Raw genomic sequence first — 22,266 nt, forward strand, 5'->3', positions numbered from 1 at the left:
CTCCAAACTACTTATATTAAAAATAAACATTGAGGCAATTGCAGTATGAGTCAATGTTAATTTTGACTTAACTATAGTCTCGCTATACCTGCCTCCTAATCAAAATATAAGTTATGATGATCTAGAAGAACTAGTAGTCAGCTTCCTCAACCCTATTTCATCCTAGGGGACCTCGATAGTTACCATCCGTTCTGGGGAAATCGGAGCATGGACAAACATGGACAAATTATAGAACAGTTACTTGACCAGCACAATTTGATTATTCTTAATAATGGCACACACACTTATACACATTTACCTACAGGATCTACTTCAGCTGTTGATATCTCTCTATGCTCAGCTTCCATATATCCTCTATTTGGATGGACTATCCATCCAAATAAAGTAGGGAATGAACAATACCCAGTGATAATGGTCATTCCACACTTTTCTAACAGAACTGCCAAATGGAACTTTTTCAAAGCAAAATGGAGTATATATATAAGCAACTAGCAATACTGGAAGAAAAGCAAGTCCAACAAACATCCATAAACTTGACCATAGAATATATATCTAACCAAATACTACAGGCAGCAGACCAAGCGATTCCAAAGCAATCCAACAAATTATCAGCATGCTGAAAATTGTGGTGGAACAATGAATGCAGTGCGGCTAGAAAAGAACAGAGCATGGAACATCTTCAAGAAGTTTCCAATAACAGCAAATATAATTCGCTTCAAACAGGCTCAGGCAAAAGCAAAACATATTAGGCAGACAAGCAAAAGGGAAGCATGGAGACATTTCGCCTCCACAATTGCAAGAACTATAAAAATGCAAATGATATGGGCCAAAATATGACGTATGTGTTCTTAAACATCCACGCATCTGCCTTCCCATACTCACTGTAAATGGTTGTGATGTTACAACACCAGTGGAGATTGTGAATACATTGGGCAAATCATTCGTGGAAATCTCAGCCACGACATCTAACCCCAGGGGCACACATCTAGTGAGTATGGGCTTGGTCCTGAGCTGGATATCACCATTCTTCTTCTTCTTGGTGATTCCCTTCTACTTCTTTCCGTCTCTCTCTCTCTCTCTCTCTCTCTCTCTCTCTCTCTCTCTCTCTCTCTCTCACTCTCACACACAGAGTAATTCATGTTTTTTTTTTTTTTTTTTTTTTTTCCTGGTGCAGCATAAGCTTCAAGCTTCCTTGCACCATAATGCTAATAATAATAATAATCTTACACACCTCCGTTTCAGGTACACAAGTCACACAGGCTGAGAAACATTTCACCAACTTCAAATCAGCATCTAGGGCTGCATACAATCTTCCCTTCACAGTGTCAGAATTGCACAATGCTTTAGCCACCACTAAACTTAGTGCAGCAGGACCAGATGGAATATACTACATCATGATAGCACAACTTACTGAACCAGCCTTTAAGACACTTATTTCTTTATAACAGAATTTTCAACGAGAACACCTTCCAAGATAAATGGCATCATGCTTATGTTTTGGCATTTCAAAACCAGGAAAAATCCTACAAATCCACAACGTTACTGGCCTATTGCACTCACCAGCTGTATGAGCAAAGTCCTGGAAAAAAATTATCAATGCCCGCCTTTTCTAGTCCAAAACAATCTTCTTAACCCAATACAATGCGGTTTCTGTGAGGCAGTTGACTTACTCATCAGGGCAGTTGACTTACTCATCAGGGCAGTTGACTTACTCATCAGGGTAGAAATAAACATCCGTGAAGCTTTTGTAAGAAAAGAACAACATGTCAAGGTTCTCTTTGACATAGAAAAAGCATTCAACACAGCTTGGAGGTATGGCATAATGTGAAACCTATATGACCTAGGACTACACGGACACTTGCCAGAGTTTATCAGAAACTTCCTCCATCATCGCTCATTTCAAGTTAGTCAACAACCAGTTGAGTTATCTTCCTATTTTATCCAGGAAGAAGGGGTCCCACAGGGTTCAGCATTAAGTGCCACCCTATTTAACATAATAATGAACTTTATAACATGGGATCTACCAAAACAGTGTCCACTATTCTGTATGCCAATGACTTCAGCATCTCCTGTCATTCACCTAATATGCGAATGGTAGAAAGACAGTTGCAAGATGCCATCAACAAAGTTGTAAAATTGTCACAAAACAATAGAGTTCCCCTCTCACCCCAAAAGACTGTTGGGATACACTTCTGTAGGAAGCGTAACCTACATCCAGACCCAGAACTTCACCTAGAAAATCAAATCATCCCAGTGGTTCAGTGTCTGCTTTCTTGTTGTGGTTCTTGACCAAAAACTTACCTTCCTCGAACATATAAAAGAGCTCCAGATTATTTGCCTCAAGAAGCTTAACATCTTAAGAGTACTATTTAGCACACTATGGCTCTCTGGTCTACAGCTCTGCTAGATCAAGTGCCTTATTTTGGCTTGATCCCATACACCACAGTTCTGTTCGTCTTGCACTAGGGGCATTCCGCACATCACCAGTCCAAAGTTTATATGCTGAAGCTCTTGAAACCTCTTTAGATCTACGCAGACAAATGCTTCTGTTAAACTATTCAGCAAAACTCAAAGGGCAATGGGACAACCCTACTCGGAATGGACTTTTCTCGCCTAACTGGGAGAACCTTTATACAGCGTACCCATCTAAAAACCCATCAACAGGGATACACCTGCGTTCCCTGCTCAGTGACTGGCAAATTGATCCTAGCATAATACAGCCTACTACTTCTCATACAGTCCCACCTTTCACTCATGTCGTTGGGGAAACATACCGTAAATTCATGCCACATTGAGAACCCAGCATGCAGACTACACGGCAATCCAAGAAACTCCCCACTGATACAGACTCCATTAATGCTACATGATTTTTACAAATGGTTACATGATTTTTATTCTGCTATACAGCAGAATAAAAATCATGTAACCCCTTACTCATACAGATGGTTCGAACCTGTGACCACCAAATACGGAGGATGTGGAAAGGTCAGAGAATGATCCCCGGAGCAATATGGCCTTAGTTGCTAATGCTCCTAAAAACCAAATAACAAGAACTCATACAGATTTGGAATACCATGACTAAGCTAATTAGGAAGAAACAAGAAGTCAGCTTTTGTTGGATCCCCGGTCATGTTGGAATTTCTGGAAATGAACGTGCTAATCTAGCTGCAAAAACTGCTACAGATCCTATCGATCACAGACTACAAGTCAATTATAAAGAAGCGGTATCTTGAAAAATGGCAACACATCTGGCAAAGTCAAGTTGGGAACAAATTATTATAAAGAACAGGTTATTATAAAGAAACATCTCAAGATTGGAAATCCAGTATACGTGAAAACAGGCATGAAGAAGTCATATTAGCCCAACTACAAATAGGCTATACACATCTAACACACCTTTAACTTCTTGTAGGCACTGGTCCACCACTGTGTACAAACAGCAACACTCAGCTCACTGTCCAACATGTACTTGTTGATTGCCCCAAATAGGAGAGTAACTGACAAGCTATATTTACCTTTATCCAGGACAAACATTTCTTTAAGGATTGCTGAACACCTGGCAGATACCCCACATGTGGCCAAAATTTTTTCATTCCTTAAACGGATAAAACTGTACAATGCAGTGTGAACTTTAACAACATTTATATACATAAACTGTGTATTTAACCTCACCATAGTTAGGCACATTATGGCCTTGCTGCCCTTCCATAAAACAAACAAACAAACTGTAGTAAACATGTATATCAAATAAATGTGGTTCTTTGTGACATTGGCAAGCAAATAAATGCAATATTTTAAGACTATAGGACTACTTGTATATCATCTAATAATTTATATGAATTCCATGCATTTTTCTTCTTTACCACAAGTCTCATCAGTACATTTAACATCCATTTACATCTAATCCTTAAACAGTATTTCTTACTTGGTATAAAAAGCATAGTAGCTTCTACAGTTACTTCCCTGAATGCTTCCAATTTAGAATTTGCTGTAGGCAACATCATCAGTTTGTCCCGCTGCATATAATTTAAAAACTGTCTGAAACTACTCTAGTTAACCACTCTTCCAAGATCAAAAACCTTTCCCTTTGCCCTTGAAAATAGTTACATCTTTAAGTAAATGGTGCCAAGTAGGTGCTTAATTTGAAGGCAAGTACGGAGGAGAGTTCATTGGATTGTGGTCTTGGAAATGCTACTTGTTGTACCTGGGTTAAAGGCCGTGGACAGCCTGTGACTATTGATGAAGCATGGACAACCAACATTGGCCTGGCAGATGCTACTCTGTCCATATTCATCTACTTTCTGTCCACTCTTGAAACACCTGAACTACAGCAATCCAAGGACAGCCCACAAAATATACAGTTTCTGAAATACTGCTGCCCTTCGACTGGTACCCGAGTCATTTCTTTATCAAAGTCTGTCAGATCACATTCCTAGCCCAACATTAATGAGACCACCTTACAGGTGTCTAGTCTCCAGATGCTGCAATTTGCAAGAATTTAAGCCTTTCTTGGTAACAGCAACCCTTTGTTCATTTCATCAATCTCTTTGCCGTTCTCTGTACTTGTTGCAGCAGCTCTATATCCTTCCTAAAATGAGGAGGCCTCCAGACCTGTATGCAGTACTCAAGGTGTGGCTGGATTGCCTTGTACAAAGGAACAATCACCTCCTTATCCCTGCTAGCTACTCTTGCAGCCAGTCTGCTCTGTTAGAATACTTTATATCTTACTGCACAATTACCCCCAGGTCCTTTTCATTCTCCATTATCTTAAGTGTAGTACCACCCAATTGGTATGTTATTCTGGGGTTACTGCTACCCATATACAGAACTTTAAGTTTACATTTGTCAATGTTGAAATTCATTTCCCACCTCTCAGCCCATCTGCTCAACTTTTCTAGAAGTTGTTGCGGTAATGTACTGTCATTAACAACTCTGCCAACCTTCGTATCATTGATAAATATAGAAAACAACAAGGGGCCCAACACCGAACCCTGGGGGACTCCACATTAATCCACGAAGAGCAGTGTCCATTGATTACCACTCACTGTTTTCTACCACTCAACCATCCCCTTATCCATATCAGCAACTTGCTCTTAATGCTATATTGCTCCAATTTGTATAGTAGTCTTCCATGTGCAACAGTATCAAAAGCTTTCCTAATATCCAAGTATATGATATCAAAATTATTTTTTGCATTCAGTTCCTTTGTCACCACATCATAGTATCCAATCAAATTTGTCAGACAAGACTTCCCCTTAACAAACCCATGCTGTATCTGTATTTTGACTGCAGTCTTGTCTAGATAAATGATTCTGCAGTGCTTCTTTAATGAGCAACTCAGTTATTTTCCCTGGAACAGAAGTTACACTAGCAGGTCTGTAATCACTTGTCACGCTTTGATTCCCCTTTGTGAATTGGGGACACATTTGCACACCTCCAGTCCATGGGGACCTCTCCTGAGTCCAAGGAAGCTTTCATAATTATGGCTAAGGGTTTATGTGCTTCCTTTGCTGCCTCCTTTAATATAACTAGATAGATCCCATCCACCCCAGGTGTTTAGCATAATATGCTACCTTTCTTATGTTCAACTTTAGCAATTTCTCCTCCACTTTGCTCTCAGTTATTACAAAATCATTTAGCTCCTTGCTAGAGTTTGATAAGCTTCCAGCCTTCACTTCCCGACAGACATTCCTCATGTATGAATTGTAGCTGCAAATACTCGTTCGGTTTTTTAGCTACCTCCATGGGATCATCAACAATCGAATCATTGTTATCAAGTGGACCAATCTGATTCATCTCTTTCCTTCAAGAGTTTACATAAGTAAAGAAGTCTTGGCGTCCTTTGCCAAAGATTTCTCTTAATCTACCTTCGCTTACCTAACCTTGTTTGTGAATTGATTACAGACAAGCTTATATCTACCATAGTATGCTGTGTCACTTGATAATTTATCCCATGCATTTTTCTTCTCTGTCTCAATGGCTCATCTGCCATCCATTTAGGCCTAAACTTTGAACAGTATTTCTTAGTTTGGACAAAAAGCCTAGTGGCTTACAAGATTACTTCCTTGAATGCTTCCCATTTAGAATTTGCTGATGGTAACATCATCAGTTGGTCCCATTGTATAGAATTTAAAAACTATCTGAGATCACTGTAGTCACTTTTACGAAAGCAAAAACCCTTACCTTTACGTCTGATAGTAGTTACATTTTTAAGTAAATAATAATAAATAAATAAATTTTCTGTTTATACTCCGGGACGACCAAACGGTCAGAGGAGTTCACAAGATAGACAGAATACAAGAAACAGCACCGCATTCAGCAGTCACGGGCTTGAACCCCGGTCACTCAAGGCACGTGTACTTATGCACCCGCGCGCCTGACCACTAGGCTACGGCGGCCTAGATCAGGCCGGCTAAATCAGAAATCAGCACACTGATCCCTGCCACCTAGTGGTTTCTTTATCTTCAGATTCTGCATGCATGAAGAATTACTGCCAATAATCACATCAAGAGTTTTAATCTCTCTAGTTGCCTCTCGAACATGCTGTATTAGAAAACAATCATCCGATAAATCCACAAAAGTCTGGTATTTCTGGTGTGCGAGTGACTAATTCACAAGTTCCAGTCAATAACTGGGAAGTTAAAATCCCCCATTATAAGACAATCTTATTTACTGGCCCACTATTTTTCTGTACAATTGTTCGTTGTACACATCAGAGTCATTAGGCCTATAACACACTCCTACTCCCAATTTTTCTTTCATGGTGTTTATGCCACACCAAACCATCTCATCATTGCATTTTCCACCCAACGTCAACCGGATGCACTTCTTTAGATTTTGTGTTTCTTAACTAACAGCATAACCCCTCTTCCCTGTCTATCCTTTCTGTACACATTATACTCGCCAAATTCCAATTCTGTGTTCCTTATATCTGTGTGACACTGTGTCTCTGATATTCCAACAATATCTGCCTTTGATATCTTGACCAGCTCCTCAAATTCGTCAAATTTATTTACTAAACTCCTAGCATTGGTGTATATGCAAGTATTCAAGTGTATCACATCCCTGTAGAAGCAGTCTCTCCTGTTAAAACCACAGAGCACACTGAGAAAAATTCTACCCCACTTTTACTGGTTCTCACTGCAATTTGCCACGATTTGTGGTGGAATGGCTGATTACTAAAAGAAGGGCATTTTACCAATCAACACCAAAATTCTCTGTCCAGCCAAAACTGAAACGTAAAGTTTCGACTGGACAGTGTATATTTTGAATGGCTTGTTCATCTCATAAGACACTTATTGCATTTAATGTTTGTATATTCCATTTCTTTAAAAATTGAGCTTACACACCAACTGTATTTTTCACTTCAGAGTTTGATTGAAGTCTTTCACTTCCCAATGTGTTTTTTAAATATTCTGATAAAGTGAGCCAGAGGGACCATGGTTCTAAATTGTATAGTGGTTGGCAGAGAAAACTTCCCAAATGAATGACTCAAGAATTTTCATTCTTGAAGATTCATTCCATGGGACAGTTCATTTTTGCATGTCTTTATGCAATCTTTGTAAAGTTTCTATGAATTAACATTAACTTTGTTTCCAATTACAAAATATATAACTCTGGAAAATTAACCCTAGCAAACCTTATTTTTTTTATGTGAATGTGTGCATAATATGCATACAGGGTGATTCACTACCAGTGCGACAAACTTGCAGGAGGTGTAGGGGGCACAAAGACGAATCGGAATCACATAACATTGCAGTGTCCGAAATGCCTTCGTCATGCGGTAGAGGACGTTGAACGGGAGGTTGCGTGAACAGCGATCCTGGAAGTCAGCATTTGCGAACCATTTCTGTTGAAGAAACCAAGTAGCAAAAGTCCTCTGGAGTGGATAATCCACAGGCTCCAATGATTGGACGCGTTGCAGATGGTATGAACTCATTTGGTTTGTTGACAGTATCCTCCATACAGTGGATTGGGAAATACCCAATCGTTGGCCTATCGCTCGAGTACTCATACTCGGATTGCCTTCTGCAAGACGTAGGACATTCTCCTCATTGTCTGGCGTCCTCGTCGTTCGCTCTCGATTCATGGTACCTCTCGTGAAACAACCAGTCTCATGTAACCTTCTGTGCACACGTGCCAAAATCGTATGATGAGGAGCAGGCCTGTGCAGGAAATGTTCCTGGTACAAACGCAGAGCGGCGTGCCCGTTACAGTCCGCAGCTCCATATGTGAGGTGCATATCGGCCAGTTCAACGTTTGAATACTCGTCCATCCTACAGCCTCGGGAACCGGTTCGCAAATGCTGACTTCCAACGGGATCGCTGTTCACGCGACCTCCCGTTCAACGTCCTCTACCACATGACGAAGGCATTTAGGACCCTGCAATGCTATGTGATTCCTATTCATCTTTGTGCTCCCTACACCTCCTGCAAGTTTGTCGCACTGGTAGTGAATCACCCTGTATATGTATGTCATCATCATTGTTTTTTTTTTCCTCCATTAGGAAAACTCCCCTTCATGTTCCAGTGCTGTCACGGAAAAACTGCGTAGCCACTGCCTTGTGGATTCTAGTGATTATGGATTTGGTTACAACGTTTTGGTTACCAATCTTCATCCTGCAGTTACCTATGAAGACGTTCTGGTAGATGATTAAAATTCATGATATTTTGTATAAATATAATTGTTATCTTAACATGTTCATGCCATGCTGCAAATCACATATTTATCGAGAGAGAGAGAGAAAGAGAGAGAGGAGAGAGATGGGTGTGATTTATCTCTCTTGTAGATAGGTGCATTTTTATAAAATTCATCCATTCTGCCAGGATTCCTCCCCACTCTTCAATGTAATTGACTCTAAAATAGGAGTTACTGTGATTTTCTACTAATTTTTGCCCTGAATTGGCAGCGATTATTTTCAGTGATTCACAGATGCATTACCCCACCAGATGTATTGACAGTGATGTAATTTATAGTTTAACTCACTGTTGTCCATGCATGCTATTGTATGTTTTTTTTTTTTTTTTTGCAGGGTCCTGTGTGTGGGTGTTGGGTAAAAAGTTATAAATTACATGGATCCAGAATAGCTATTTTGGTGCCGTGTAATTTATAATTTGTCATCAGAAAAAGATATTTTAAAAGTAAATTTTTCTTTGAGCTGAGATCTACCTGAATCTTCATCAACAGCCATTTTCAATTCACTGCAGGATTAAGGCCTCTCCAGGAACTTTCCAGTTCCTTCTGTTTTGTGCAATGGCCATCCATTTACTACCCATAAACTCATAAATTTCATCCGTCCATCTCCGTCGTTGTCTTCCAGGTTTTCTTCTAGCTCCTTGGGTACCATTCTGTTATTTCCTTAGTCCATCTGTCATCATGTCTTTGAGCTATGTGTCCTGCCCAAGACCATTTTAGCTCTTTAGTTTTGATAAGAATGTACTTTACTTGAGTTTGCTGCCTAATCCATGTGTTTCTCTTCTTAGCTAACAGTCTTATTCCTAATATAATTCATTCCATTCTTTGCTGTATCATTCTCAGCTTCTCTTCCATTCTTTTGGTGAGTGCCCAAGTTTAATCAGGGTGGAGGGACATTGGTTCATTATTTTACATTTCAGACAAATTGGGATATTGCTCCTCAATATATGGCTATATTTCCTGAATGCTATCCATCCAAAGTTTATTTTTCTCTTGACTTCCAGCCATTTATTATTATTACAGCCAATGACTTGTCCAAGATAACTATATGACTCCAACTTTTCAATTACTGCTCCTTCAATCATATCCCTTTATGTGGCATACTTGTTCATCATTACTTTCGTTTTAGCCGTATTCATCTTTAGTCCAAAATCCTTACTAACTCTGCACAACTGACTAAGATTTTCCTCTAATTCTTTAGAATTGTGGCTTATGACCACATTGTCCTCTGTAAATGGTTTAGATACTTTCCATTCACATTGACTCCTTTCTGTGACCAGGCAAATCTTCTGAAAGCTTCCTGAAGGGCAACTGTAAACAACTTTGGAGATATTGTCTCCTTGTCGAACTCCTTTCTCAATTTTAAATTTGCTACTGTCTTTGTCTAGTCTAATAAAAGAGGCAGCGTTCTCATATATTTTCTTCAAAATCATAATATATTGGGTATCTATGCCTTGTCTTTCCAGTGTCTGAAACACTGACTTATGCTGTATAGAGTCAAATGCATTTTCATAATACACAAATACCATGCATAATGCTGTTTTGTATTCATTTGCTTTTGCCATTAGCTGTGATATTATGTGAAGATGATCCACAGTTGAGAATCCTGTCTTAAAGCTAGCTTGCTCTTTTGGTTGATTCTCGTATAGTATTCTTTCTAATCTATTAACGACCTTTGTGAACAACTTGTAAATGTGGGATAACAAGCTAATTGGTCTATAATTTCCAATTTCTGATTTATTTCCTTTCTTATGCAGCAAAACTATGATTACATTATTCCACTCCTTAGACATCACACCTTTTCTAATGCATTTTGTGAAGAGCTTTGCCAGTTAGCATTAGCATTAGTAGAGGCATATGATGCAAGAAAGCAAGCTTATTCAGCATCAGCAAAAAACAAAAAACACAACCCCTACTCCCATTTCACCCCTCCGTTCGTTTGAAATACCTGTCCAGCTGAGCCTTAAATTTGTTTAGGCTATCAACTTCAACAACAAGTGATGGAAGTCTATTCCACAAACCAATTGCCCGCTGGCTAAAGGCAAATTTCCCCACATCTATCCGACATCCGTCCTTCCTCAATTTGAATTTATGCCCTCTCGGGTGATTATTCTGAGGAAGAATCCCATCGGCATTGAGCATGCTCAAGCCATTCAAAGCCTTATACACCTCTATCAGGTCACCTCACTGATGCCTAGTCTCCAGACTCTGTAATTTGCAAAACTTAAGCTTTTCTTCGTAAGAGCGACCCTTTGTTCCATTCACTAATCTTGTTGCCCTTCTCTGTACTCATTCCAGAAGCTCCCAATCCTTCTTGAAATGAGGCCTCCAGACCTGTATACAGTACTCAAGGTGTGGCCTGACCAATGCCTTATACAAGGGAATAATCAGCTCCTTATCTCTGCTGGAAAAATTCCTGTATATCATTGACAATACACCAAGAGCTACTCTTGCAGCTCGTCTGCACTGCTCAGAGAACTTCATATCTGCCTGCACAATTACCCCCAGGTCCTTTTCATTCTCTACCGCTGTCAGCGTAGTACCACAGAGTTGATACGTTGATCTAGGATTACTGTTTCCCATATGTAGTACTTTACATTTGTCAATGTTAAACTTCATTTGACACCTCTCAGCCCATCTGCTCAACCTTTCCAGTTCCTGTTGCAGCAGCATAGCATCAGTAGTGTCCTTAACAACCCTGCTAACCTTTGTATCGTCTGCAAACTTGGACGTTAAGCTTGATATACCGTCATCAATATCATTTATAAATACAGAAAACAACAATGGACCCAACACCGAACCCTGAGGAACTCCACTAATGACATTAGTCCACGTCCACGTTGAGCAGTGTCCATTGATTACCACTCTCTGTCTTCTGCCACTCAACCATCCCTTTATCCATAGCAGCAATTTGCCTCCAATGCCACACTGCTCCAATTTGTGCAGCAGTCTTCCATGCGCAACAGTATCAAAAGCCTTTCTAAGATCCAAATATATAATATCAAAGTTATTCCCTGTATCCAATCAAATTGGTCAGACAAGACCTGCCCTTAACAAAACCATGCTGTGTCTGAGCTATAACTGAATTCTTGTCTAGATGATCCTGCAGTGCTTCTTTAACCAGTGCCTCCATTAATTTTCCTGGAACCGAATTTAAACTAACAGGTCTATAGTTACTTGTGTCAGCGTTTGATCCTCCTTTGTGAATTGGGGTTACATTTGCACATCTCCAGTCTATGGGTACCTCCCCTGAGTCCAAAGAAGCTCTCATAATTATGGCTAAGGGTTTGCTTACTTCCTTTGCTGCCTCCTTTAATATAACTGGATAGATCCCATCCAACCCGGGTGCCTTTTTTATGTTTATCCTCAACAATTTCTCCTCCACTTTCCTCTCAGTTATTAGAAAATCATCTAGCTCACTGCCAATGTTTACTTCACCTACGACATTCCCCTTCCTGAATAACTCCTCGTGTGAATGTAGATGCAAAATACTTGTTTAGATTGTTAGCCACCTGAGCAGGATCCTCAACTGTTGAACAATCAACATCCAGTGGACCAATCTGATTCATCCCTTTCCTTCTTGAGTTTAAATAGGTAAAGAACTCTTTTCTGTTTTTCTTTGCATCCTTTGCCAAGGATTTCTCATAATCTGCCTTTGCCTGCCTAATCTCCTTTGTGACTTGGTTACAGACCAACTTATATCTATCATAGGCTTCCATGTCACCCATTAATTTGTATGTATCCCATGCATTTTTCTTCTCTGCCATATGTCTCATTAGTTCATCTGACAACCATTTAGGCCTGAACCTTGAACAATATTTCTTGGTTGGTATGTAAAGCCCAGTAGCTTCCAAGATTAGTTCCTTGAATGCTTCCCATTTTGAATTTGCTGTTGGTAACATCATCAGTTGGGCCCACTGTATAGAATTTAAATACTGTCTCAGACCATCATAGTCGCCTTTACGAAAGCAATAACCCTTCCCTTTACCCCTAATGGTAGTTACTTCCTTGAGTAAATCCCACTTCAGCACACTGTGATCACTGCCTCCTAGTGGTTCCTTTATCTGCAGATTCTTAATGCATGAAGAATCACTACTAATAATCAGATCAAGAATATTACTCCCTCTAGTTGCCTCCCCAACATGCTGGTGTAGAAAACAATCAGCCAATAAATCCACAAAAGCCTTGCTAGTGTGTGAGTGACCAACCCACAAATTCCAGTCAATATCTGGGAAATTAAAATCCCCCATTATAAGACTCTGATTTACTAGCCCATTCTATTTCCCTGTACAGTATCTTATTATACTCATCAGAGTCATTAGGCCTATAGCAGACTCCTACTCTCAATTTTGATTTACCTATGCTTATGTCACACCAAACTGACTCGACACTGCCCTGTCCATCGATGTCGACTGGCTTCACTTACATAGATTTTGTGTTTCTTAACTAATAGCATAATCCCTCCTCCCTTCCTATCCTGTCTATCCTTTCTGTAGAAGTTGTACTCCCCAAATTCCAGTTCTGCATTCCTTATATCTGTGTGATACCACGTCTCTGATATCCCAACAATATCTGCCTTTGATGTTTTGAGAAAACCTCAAATTCATCAAATTTATTTACTAAACTCCTAGCATTGGTGTACACGCAAGTATATGTGCACCTGTTTATATTCTTAGCTACCCTAACATAACCCATGTTTACTTGTACCGCAATGACTTCCAGCAGTCTCTGAAATATCATGCATCTTGTTTTTCAGGCTTCTGCTCATTCTAATAGAAGCAGTGCAAGAATCCCTTTCACCTCTGCCACTGTTAATCTATTAGTCTTTGTCTCCCCCCAGGCTAGCAGTTTTCCGACCCACCTAACACTGCCTCGATAGCATCAGCAAATATTCTTGCACCCTTTCTATTTGTGTATCCCATCCCTGTAGACGCAATCTCTCCTGTTAACAAGTACAGTCCAGGCTGAAAAAAATTCTACCCCTTGAACCTTGCACAATCTTTCCAGGGCCGAATTGATCAACAAGGCTCTCATCATATACTCCCTCCTATCGTGTCTGGGCAAAATTTGCAGACACTTTCAAATTTAACCCTACTTCACGGCTTTTTTTCAACAGTGACCTGTACTTGTTAAGTAATTCCGCTGGTCTCCTACTCTTAATATCATTAGTGCCAATGTGTACAACTATATCACCTTTTGTGCCCTTAAAAGATGATATCCGCTCTACAACGTCATCAACCTTTGCCCCTGGCAGACATACCCTGGTCCTGTTTCACCTATCCTTTTTACAAAGCATGATCCCCGTTTCCCTGACAATTGAGTCACCAACAACTACTAGTTCCTGTGGGACCAGCGCATTCCGCCTTGGGGGCTGCCTCTGTGTTGCAAGATGACCAAGTGCAAGCTCTGTCGTTGATGTGGGCAGCTGAGAGCTTGATGGGCCCTCAATTTATTTCCTTCGAGATCATCCACCCTGTCCTTCAAGGTCTCATATAGGCCCATAACAACGCTGAGTTGTCGCCTAATTTCCTTGCATCGTGCACACACAAAGACATCCCCCATGGCAGTATCATGTCCCGCAAACAGTGCATCTTAAAAGGCTGTGATTCAGAGGGCAACTGCCCCCCCTCAGTTTTCCCCTGAGCCACAGCACTCCCATTAGCTTGAGCCTTTTGCTTTGCTGCTCTGGTCTGAGTCATGATTTCGATTTAATGTCAATAAAATTACAATTTCAGAACAAAATTAAAACCTTAAACTTGTATCCTAACACAGTTATAACGCTATATTTATTTTTCAGTATCGAGTGTCAGGAGGAAGTGACATGACACAATTTTTTTGTCATGTCTCTTCCTCCCAATTTTAACAACTCTGCAGTAACTTCATCTTCCCCCGGGGCTTTCTGATTCTTAATTTTCTTCAACTCATGTTCTATCTCATCAGGAAGGATATTGGATATGTCGTATGTGTTACTAATTTGCAATCCATCCACCCCACTGCTGGAATCATTCCCTCCCTCCTTGTATAATTCTCTATAGTAGTCTCCTGCTATTTGAATTATGTCTTCTCTGCATTTATAAGTAAACCATCGGTATTCTTCAGTTTCAGTATCATTTGTCTTTCTGTATTACTGCTCATGGCTGCTGATTTAAGTTGTTTGTTTTCCCTTAATGCTTGTTCTGCTTTTCTTGTGTTAAATCTTCCTATGTCCTTTCTGAGCCTCTTTCTTAATGGCTTTGCATAACTCAGTATACTCAATTTTCTCCTTGTCAGTGTTTATCTTGCTCTTCATTTTTCATCTTCAGATCATCATGACAAGTGTTTCTTGGCTAATTTTTTCTTATTTGGATTTCTTTTTACTTATAGGTTTGTTGGGTTTTATCACTTTCAGAAAGTTGTAATATTCCTCGTCGATATCTTGGTCTTGAGCAGTCTGCAGAAGCTCAAACTTGTTCTTAAGTTCCAGTACATACTGCTTTTTCTCCTCTTCTGTTATCTCAAAGACCGTAATATTTAAAAATATATATATATATATATATATGCTGCAAAGTGAATACTTAAATGGCAAATTTTTCTTTTTTTTGGCTTTTGAGAAATACTTTAAAAAATTTATACAGTAGAGTCTCAATTTTCCGGGTTAGATGGTAAAAAAAAACCGATTTCCCGGTTAGTGTCTCCGATATATGTAAGAGATACATTCCAGGATTTCTTACGTAAGTTGACTTTTATGTAACTCGGGAATAACTAATAAAATTTTGCCGCTATATCCCTGATATGCCAAAATTACAAAAACTACATAATATCCTCAGAAGAATGAAGAAAAATAGTTATATATTTTTAATTAGCTCAATTAAAAACTTTATCTGGGGATAGCAGTGAAGTAGCCAGAATGGCACATAAGAAAAGAAAACATAAAAGGAACAAAAAAACGCATGTTATTGTACGGTAAAAACTGATGTGTATTACTTGACCCTGGTTATTATAGTTGACTTCATTGGTGCTGGTCGCCTCACCGCTTCTTGTATTCTGTCTTTCTCCTTTGTGATTATGTTCACCATTGCCACTGATAAGTCTGAATTCTATACGATACTTGTTAATGTTTGATCATTTTCACTCATCCTTATTATTTAAATTTTCTGATCCAACTCGATCGCTTTCCTTTTCATGATAGATTTACTAGTACTGCTATCACTTATTCTCTTAGTCGACACCATGATAATGGTCAAAATTAAATTTTCTGAAAAGAACTTCTCAGGGTTAAGGCGAAAACTCACTACTATATTATCACCCCATGCGAGCTCACAATTTACTAAAGCTCATTTCTGGTGGTCACTGCCATAAAACAATAAAAACAATTTGCACTTTTCGGGTTTTGGCCTTTTCTGTTAGCACAATCTATTATAAATGGGTAGTAAACTCGATCTTATTGCACTTGCGATGATACTAATAGCTGGAATTCTGTGGGTTTTTAACATTATTGTGGTGAAATGTGTGTCCCTTTCACTGAAATCTTCAGTCATATAAAAAAAATATATATAAATAACATAACGGAAGTCCAAAGCTACGTAAGTCGGGGACTTACTGTATTGAAAAATGTTTAGCAACTTTCTGAAAAGAACTTCTTAGGATTAAGGTGAAAACTCACTACTCTATTATCACCCCAATCTTTCATTTTTTCCCTATCGCCATGTAGTATGGCGATAAAAAAAAAAAAATGAAAAAGCTTACCATGCACTACCGCATGTCCAATATGATGCTTTCCGTTATTTTTTACAATGTTGCATATGGTTTGGTCACCAACATAATAATGGTTTAATATTTCAAATAGATATTTACAGTATACCCAGTTATAAAATATAAGTACAAATTCAGTAGCTTTCGGAACACGTGTCCCTTTATCAACTGACAAATTTGAATACATTACAAGCAAAGTGTTGCACGTTAATCATGCGTCATTGTTGTAGCACGGACGTGTGCTGCCTTACGCCAGTGATCATCCATCAATAAAACGGTTGTCTCTAGGATGGGATGTATACGCATGCCTTTCTGGCGATTTAATGCCTTAGGGTTGTTTATTATGTTTAGTGACTCTAGCCATAGGCGGTGGCGAAAGTGTCGCGCGTGGTCCACTATCTCAAAGTCGCGCTTGGGGTCAAGATCGTGGTTGGTAGCCCAAAAATGTTCTGCAAGCACGGACTGGTCAGTTTCGGCAAGCCGGATTGCTCTGTCGTGTTCCGTGAGGCGATCCTGGAGACGTCTCACCTACGTAGCAACTGTTACAGGCCCTACAGGTGATACGGTACACTACATTGCTGCGTAAGACAGGTGTGACAGGGGTCTTCACACTGGAGACAAGTGAACGTAGGTTCCTACCGGGTAATTGCACACATTTGATGTTGTAACTTCTCAGGATCTTCGAGATACGTCCTGACACTCCTGGATAGTACGGAATGTAGGCGGACGATATGCCGACTTGCTTCGGAGGTCTTGGGTTGGAAGTAAGTTCTTGTGCCTGTAACAAGCATCTGTTTAGTACATGGGATGGATAACCGCATCTGGTTAGGTCCACCTTCACACGGGAGATCTCGTTACGTCTAATTGTGTCGGTGCTGGAATGGCTCCAGGCCCTGGAGAACAGGGTGTGGGCAGTGCTATTGAGATGGCTTGGAGCGTGGCCGGACCCGTAGTTGGTGAATTGACCGCACCACATGGGTTTGCGGTATACTGAGGTCTCTAGACGTGGGCCTACGCGATGCACTAGCACGTCCAGAAACGGGAGCGAACCGTCCACCTCTGATTCTACGGTAAACTTGATGAAATTGGATAGAGAGTGGATGAAATCGGATCTTGTGGAAAAAACAAACAAATACATGAGCTTTGTTAAAGTGCATATATATTTGTGTGCAAGCACTAACGCTAGGAGTATAGTGAATAATTTATCATTTTGAATACTGGTGAAGTCATCAAATGCTTATATTGTATATCAGAGACGTGTCACTCACGCAATAGGGATGCAAAATTTGAATATACAGAGTACATTGTGTACAGAATGGGAGGAGTATTGCTCTTAGTTAAGAAACCAAATCTAAGGCAGAACATCCTTTTGATGAGTGGTATAAAATATTCTTATTTTAACAATCAATATGCTATTTTCATCATTATACTCTGTGTTCTCACCATTCGGTTACAATACACTGAAGACCAATCTTAACTTTCCTAAAGTCTCTATTTGTTATTAGTCTTTCAGTTGGACCAACAATTAGCATTAGCATTAGTAGAGGCATATGATGCAAGAAAGCAAGCTTATTCAGCATCAGCCAAAAAAAAAAAACACACCACTCCTATTTCACCCCTCCGTTCGCTCGAAATACCTGTCCAGTTGAGCCTTAAATTTGTTTAGGCTATCAACTTCAACAACAAGTGATGGAAGTCGGTTCCACCAACCAACCACCCGCTGGCCAAAGGCAAATTTTTCATTAATACAAACACTATATTCAATTATCTATCCTTACATTCAAAGATTCTCACTATATTCAATTATTTATCCTTAAAACATAGTCAAAACTTCTCATATAAAATTTACTATCCTTCTAACATATTGTAATCATTTGAACAACAATTTAATCTATTACTTATCTTTCGTTTCTCTCGCATTTTACAATAATATTTTTGAATGAATTAAACTCTGTTAGTATATATATATATAATTTACTTAAGAGATAATTTATCTATAAATTTACTTCTAGTGCTATCTCTGTTTTTCATTAATTAATCACTATACTGTTTCACTAACAGTCCTTGTTAACTTACAGTGCTTAATATTATCTTTTTTCTTTCCTTTGCTTTCCGGGGCGGTTTCAAACTTCCATTTTTGGCTCACTGAGGATCTCCTTCATCTGCTTTCACCTGAATTTGCTACAGATAAATTTTTTTTTTTTTTTTTTTTTTTTTTTTTAGGAACTCTTGGCTGCATAGGACTGGCATTCTTTCTCCACCTTATTCGGGCTACCTTCCATTCACTGCTTCCTTCCTTCTCGTTGAGCTACTAATTTTTTTTGGCTTCGTTCCATCTAATCGGCTAGCACTTTGCCTTCACCACCTGTTAGCTTAGATACAGGATCTGCTTCCTACTGTCTGGGACATCAGAACTCAATGCCTTCATCAAAAGGGACTTCCTCCTTTCCTAAGCACTTACACCTTCGCTGATTTTTATCACTCCATTCTTTTACTTTCTATTGTTTTTTTGTTTTTCCCCCTTGTTAAAAACACCTTCTCAAAAAGGAAACCTCACAGACTCACCTCTTCCACTCCGGTTCTCTCTTTTTGTTCATCTCAATTTCTGTACCGCCTACATATGTCAAATCCGCCCTAGTTTTCAGTTTAACCAATCTTACTCATTTTATCAACTTTCACTCTGTTCTTATTCGCTAATTTTGATCTTTCTCACGCTGTCTATTTAGTGCTCTATCCAACTTCTTATTTTAAGAAATTTGTAAAATTTCTCAGGCTGTCTGTACCTTTTGAAGTCAGCCGCTTATAGTTATACTTTAGCAGACTAATTTCCCACGATCTAAAAACTTGCCGACAGCCAGAGCCAGACTTAAATCTAATTCCCAGCATTTCTTCCGTATTCACTACCTTGTCTCTTGTCCAGGTGTCACTGATTAAAGAAATGTCCCGACAGCACATGGTCCACCGCGCTATTGTTTACCAGAGTTGACACCTTCTACTAATAGCCGTTGCTACTGGTTTCTATTGTTTTGGTTTGCTTGTGTGAGTTGGAAGTCGAGTTTACCCAGGTTGCTAATAGCTTTTCAGCCTACCGCTCCCCTTGTATAGACGTTGTCTAATTTAATCCTTGCCAGTGATCTTAGTAATATTCTTGACGTATGGTTTCGCTCCCCCATATTGCCATATTATAAGTTTTACTTTAAATAAATCTCACTTTTCTATAAAATAATATTTTTGTAAGATTTTACATCTTGCAGATTACATGATCACTACTTGCCAGTGGTTCCCGTATTTGAACCCTATGACATTTCTGGTATTGAAATAATAACTAAATAACTTCAAGGGTTACCACCCTGACAAAGTCAGGGTGGTAACCCTTGAAGTTATTTAGCTATTAATACTTTAGTTAATAATAATTATTAATACCCCTTGAAGTTATTTAGGCTTGTTTCCCTAGCTTTATCTTTCCCCTCATTTGAGCCATTGCTACCCTCAGAACATCATGTCAAAATTGATTGTTGCTGCAACAAACAAAATTTTTGAGGTGACTTTGACCCTTATCCTTAGATAAATGCATGCTTATATTACCCTTCTTCATTACTAGCAGTTTCCGTGAGCTGTGAATATTTTAACTGTGGGCTCGCAGTTTTGCTGACTTTTTATTCTTTGTTTTTTTTTTTTTTCATAATAAAACTTTAATATTGCCAATAAAAAATAACATGAATTTTCAGAAAAACCATAGCAAATTAGAGCTGTAATTACGCTAGCATGTATGCATTCAGCAGTTGTCTTTTCTAATTCAATAAGATATAGAAAAATCGTTCAACATGTAGGTAAAGAATTAAGGCACTTTGGATAATGTTGGCTCATCAATTATTATGCGGATTTTGGCATTCTTTTGTATTACTTTAGTAAAGATTTCCCTTTTTATTTCTATTGAAATATGTTCAGCGATTCTAATACCCGAAAATCTTGACTGCAACAAAACTCCTATATCAGCTGTCTCCTATATCAGCACCATTTTTACTCTGTAATTCCAATTCAGCTGGCAGGTCAGACATTGGCCAATTTATTTTTACGAGACTATACACTGAATTTGGCAGTTTTAATATCTTTATCATTGAGTTTGTCAATGACATTTGAAAGCACATGCATTTATGATTCTTCCATTTGTTTTTAAGAATATTTATGTGCCACTGATTCATCATGAATGTAAAGTTTTTTGCATAAAGATGCTTGTCTACTATTTTTTTACTCCATTTGGTTCTATGTTAATTTCCATCCATTCTTTTGAACCATGACATTATTTTTCCTGTTTAACACACAAGTTTTTATATTTAGCACAAACAGAACAACCTAATTTTCAATTGTAGACGTATAGCCGTTTGTGCTGAGTTTTAAAAAAAAAATTACTTGTTTTTCATTCTAACAATTGGGAAGTTGCTATTCCGCTTCATAATTAACAAGTTGCCCAGTTATATTATCCTCATTATCGGTGTTTGCCGACCGGGCTAGCCAGGTGGGTCAAGTGCCTGCCTGGCAACCCAAAGGTCGCGGGTTCGAATCCCGCCTTGGGTTTGGATAGTACGATGGTACTGTACTCTCCATTTGGACCTCACGACCACGATACACGAAGGAAGCAGGAAAAAACTGGTTCCTTGGTGTATTGCTCACATCATACCATACAAAAAAAAATAATCATTGTTTGTATTCATAGAATTATTTGAAAAAATAACTTCACTACGAATATTAATTTTCTCCACACGCAGAATCTGCAGAAGCACATTTCTTTTTGTCTTTTCGTGGCTAGGAAATTGTGCATTAAAAATTAAGAAAAGGTGCTTTAAAATAAAAAAAGGTTTTATTCACTTAATTGTCATATTAAATCGTACTATATAAGTAACTTTATAATCCTAGTCACACGCATTATTTATTTTTTTAATTTAGCTAGATATTTTGTAGGTTACTACTTAATATATGTAGAACCTTGTTTTCTTTCGGATCATGTTGCCATTGTTTCAGTTATACATATGAGATGAGTGGTAGTAGAATTCAAATTTTTTAATTGTGGTAAATAGGTAACTAAGTTTGAATCATTAGTTGGATAATTTTATTATGTGTTATAATTCACTTAACTCCAAATCACTTGTTGTTGGGCATATATCTTTTGTATTTAGCTAAGGGATACAACTAATTTAACATTGTGATTGTTAAAGTATAGCATAACGTATATTCCTAACTTATTAGCACAAAGTATAACATAAAACTAGATAGCACAATACGTCATTGTATTTTGGAATCTATTAGCTTAGTGTAGTATTGTCAATTAATTAATTAAATTTATTAATCTTATTATTAATTTTCATTGTTAATCAATTAATTGTATTCAAGGGGAAATCATCCCCCAGACTAGAGCAGAAAAGCAATGAGCACAAAGCACCTGGACTGCCCAAAAGGTGATATTGTTGTTCATGTTGGCACTAATGACATTAGGAGATCTGTAGATTTACTTAATAAGTACAGATCAATGACGAAAAAAAGTCGTCAATTAGGGTTAAATTTGAAAGTGTCTGCAATTCTGATCAGATACAATAGGAGGGAGTATATGATGAGAACCTTGTCAATCAATTTGGCCCTTGAGAGAATGTGCAAGGCTCATGGGGTAGAATTTTCTTCAGTGCAGTTTGTGGTTGTTAACAAGAGAGACTGCTTCTGCAAAGATGGAATACACTTAAATAGAAAAGCGTAGGAATGTTTGCTGATGCTATCGAGGCAGTGTTAGGTGGGTCAGAAAACTGCTAGCTTGAGAGGATTCACAGACTAAAAGATTAACAGTCGCCACAG

General features: G+C 38.7%; 1 protein-coding gene across 7 annotated transcripts in view; it reads left to right on the plus strand.

Moving 5' to 3' along the window:
• Positions 1-22,266, plus strand: part of LOC150083212 (uncharacterized) — a 319,934-nt gene that overhangs the window by 171,980 nt on the left and 125,688 nt on the right. For 6 of the 7 annotated variants that reach the window (XM_090377098.1, XM_090377097.1, XM_090377101.1 and 3 more), the window contains one exon: positions 8,507-8,644. The exons of the other annotated variant lie outside the window; for it this stretch is intronic. In XM_090377098.1, the coding sequence (XP_090233224.1) occupies positions 8,507-8,644 (138 nt within the window). The remainder of the gene's footprint in view (positions 1-8,506; positions 8,645-22,266) is intronic. 7 annotated transcript variants of the gene reach the window in all.

Source organism: Mastigoproctus giganteus, chromosome 7 (genome assembly GCF_048544385.1).
Source record: "Mastigoproctus giganteus isolate SK-2022 chromosome 7, ASM4854438v1, whole genome shotgun sequence".
Taxonomy (NCBI): domain Eukaryota; kingdom Metazoa; phylum Arthropoda; class Arachnida; order Uropygi; family Thelyphonidae; genus Mastigoproctus; species Mastigoproctus giganteus.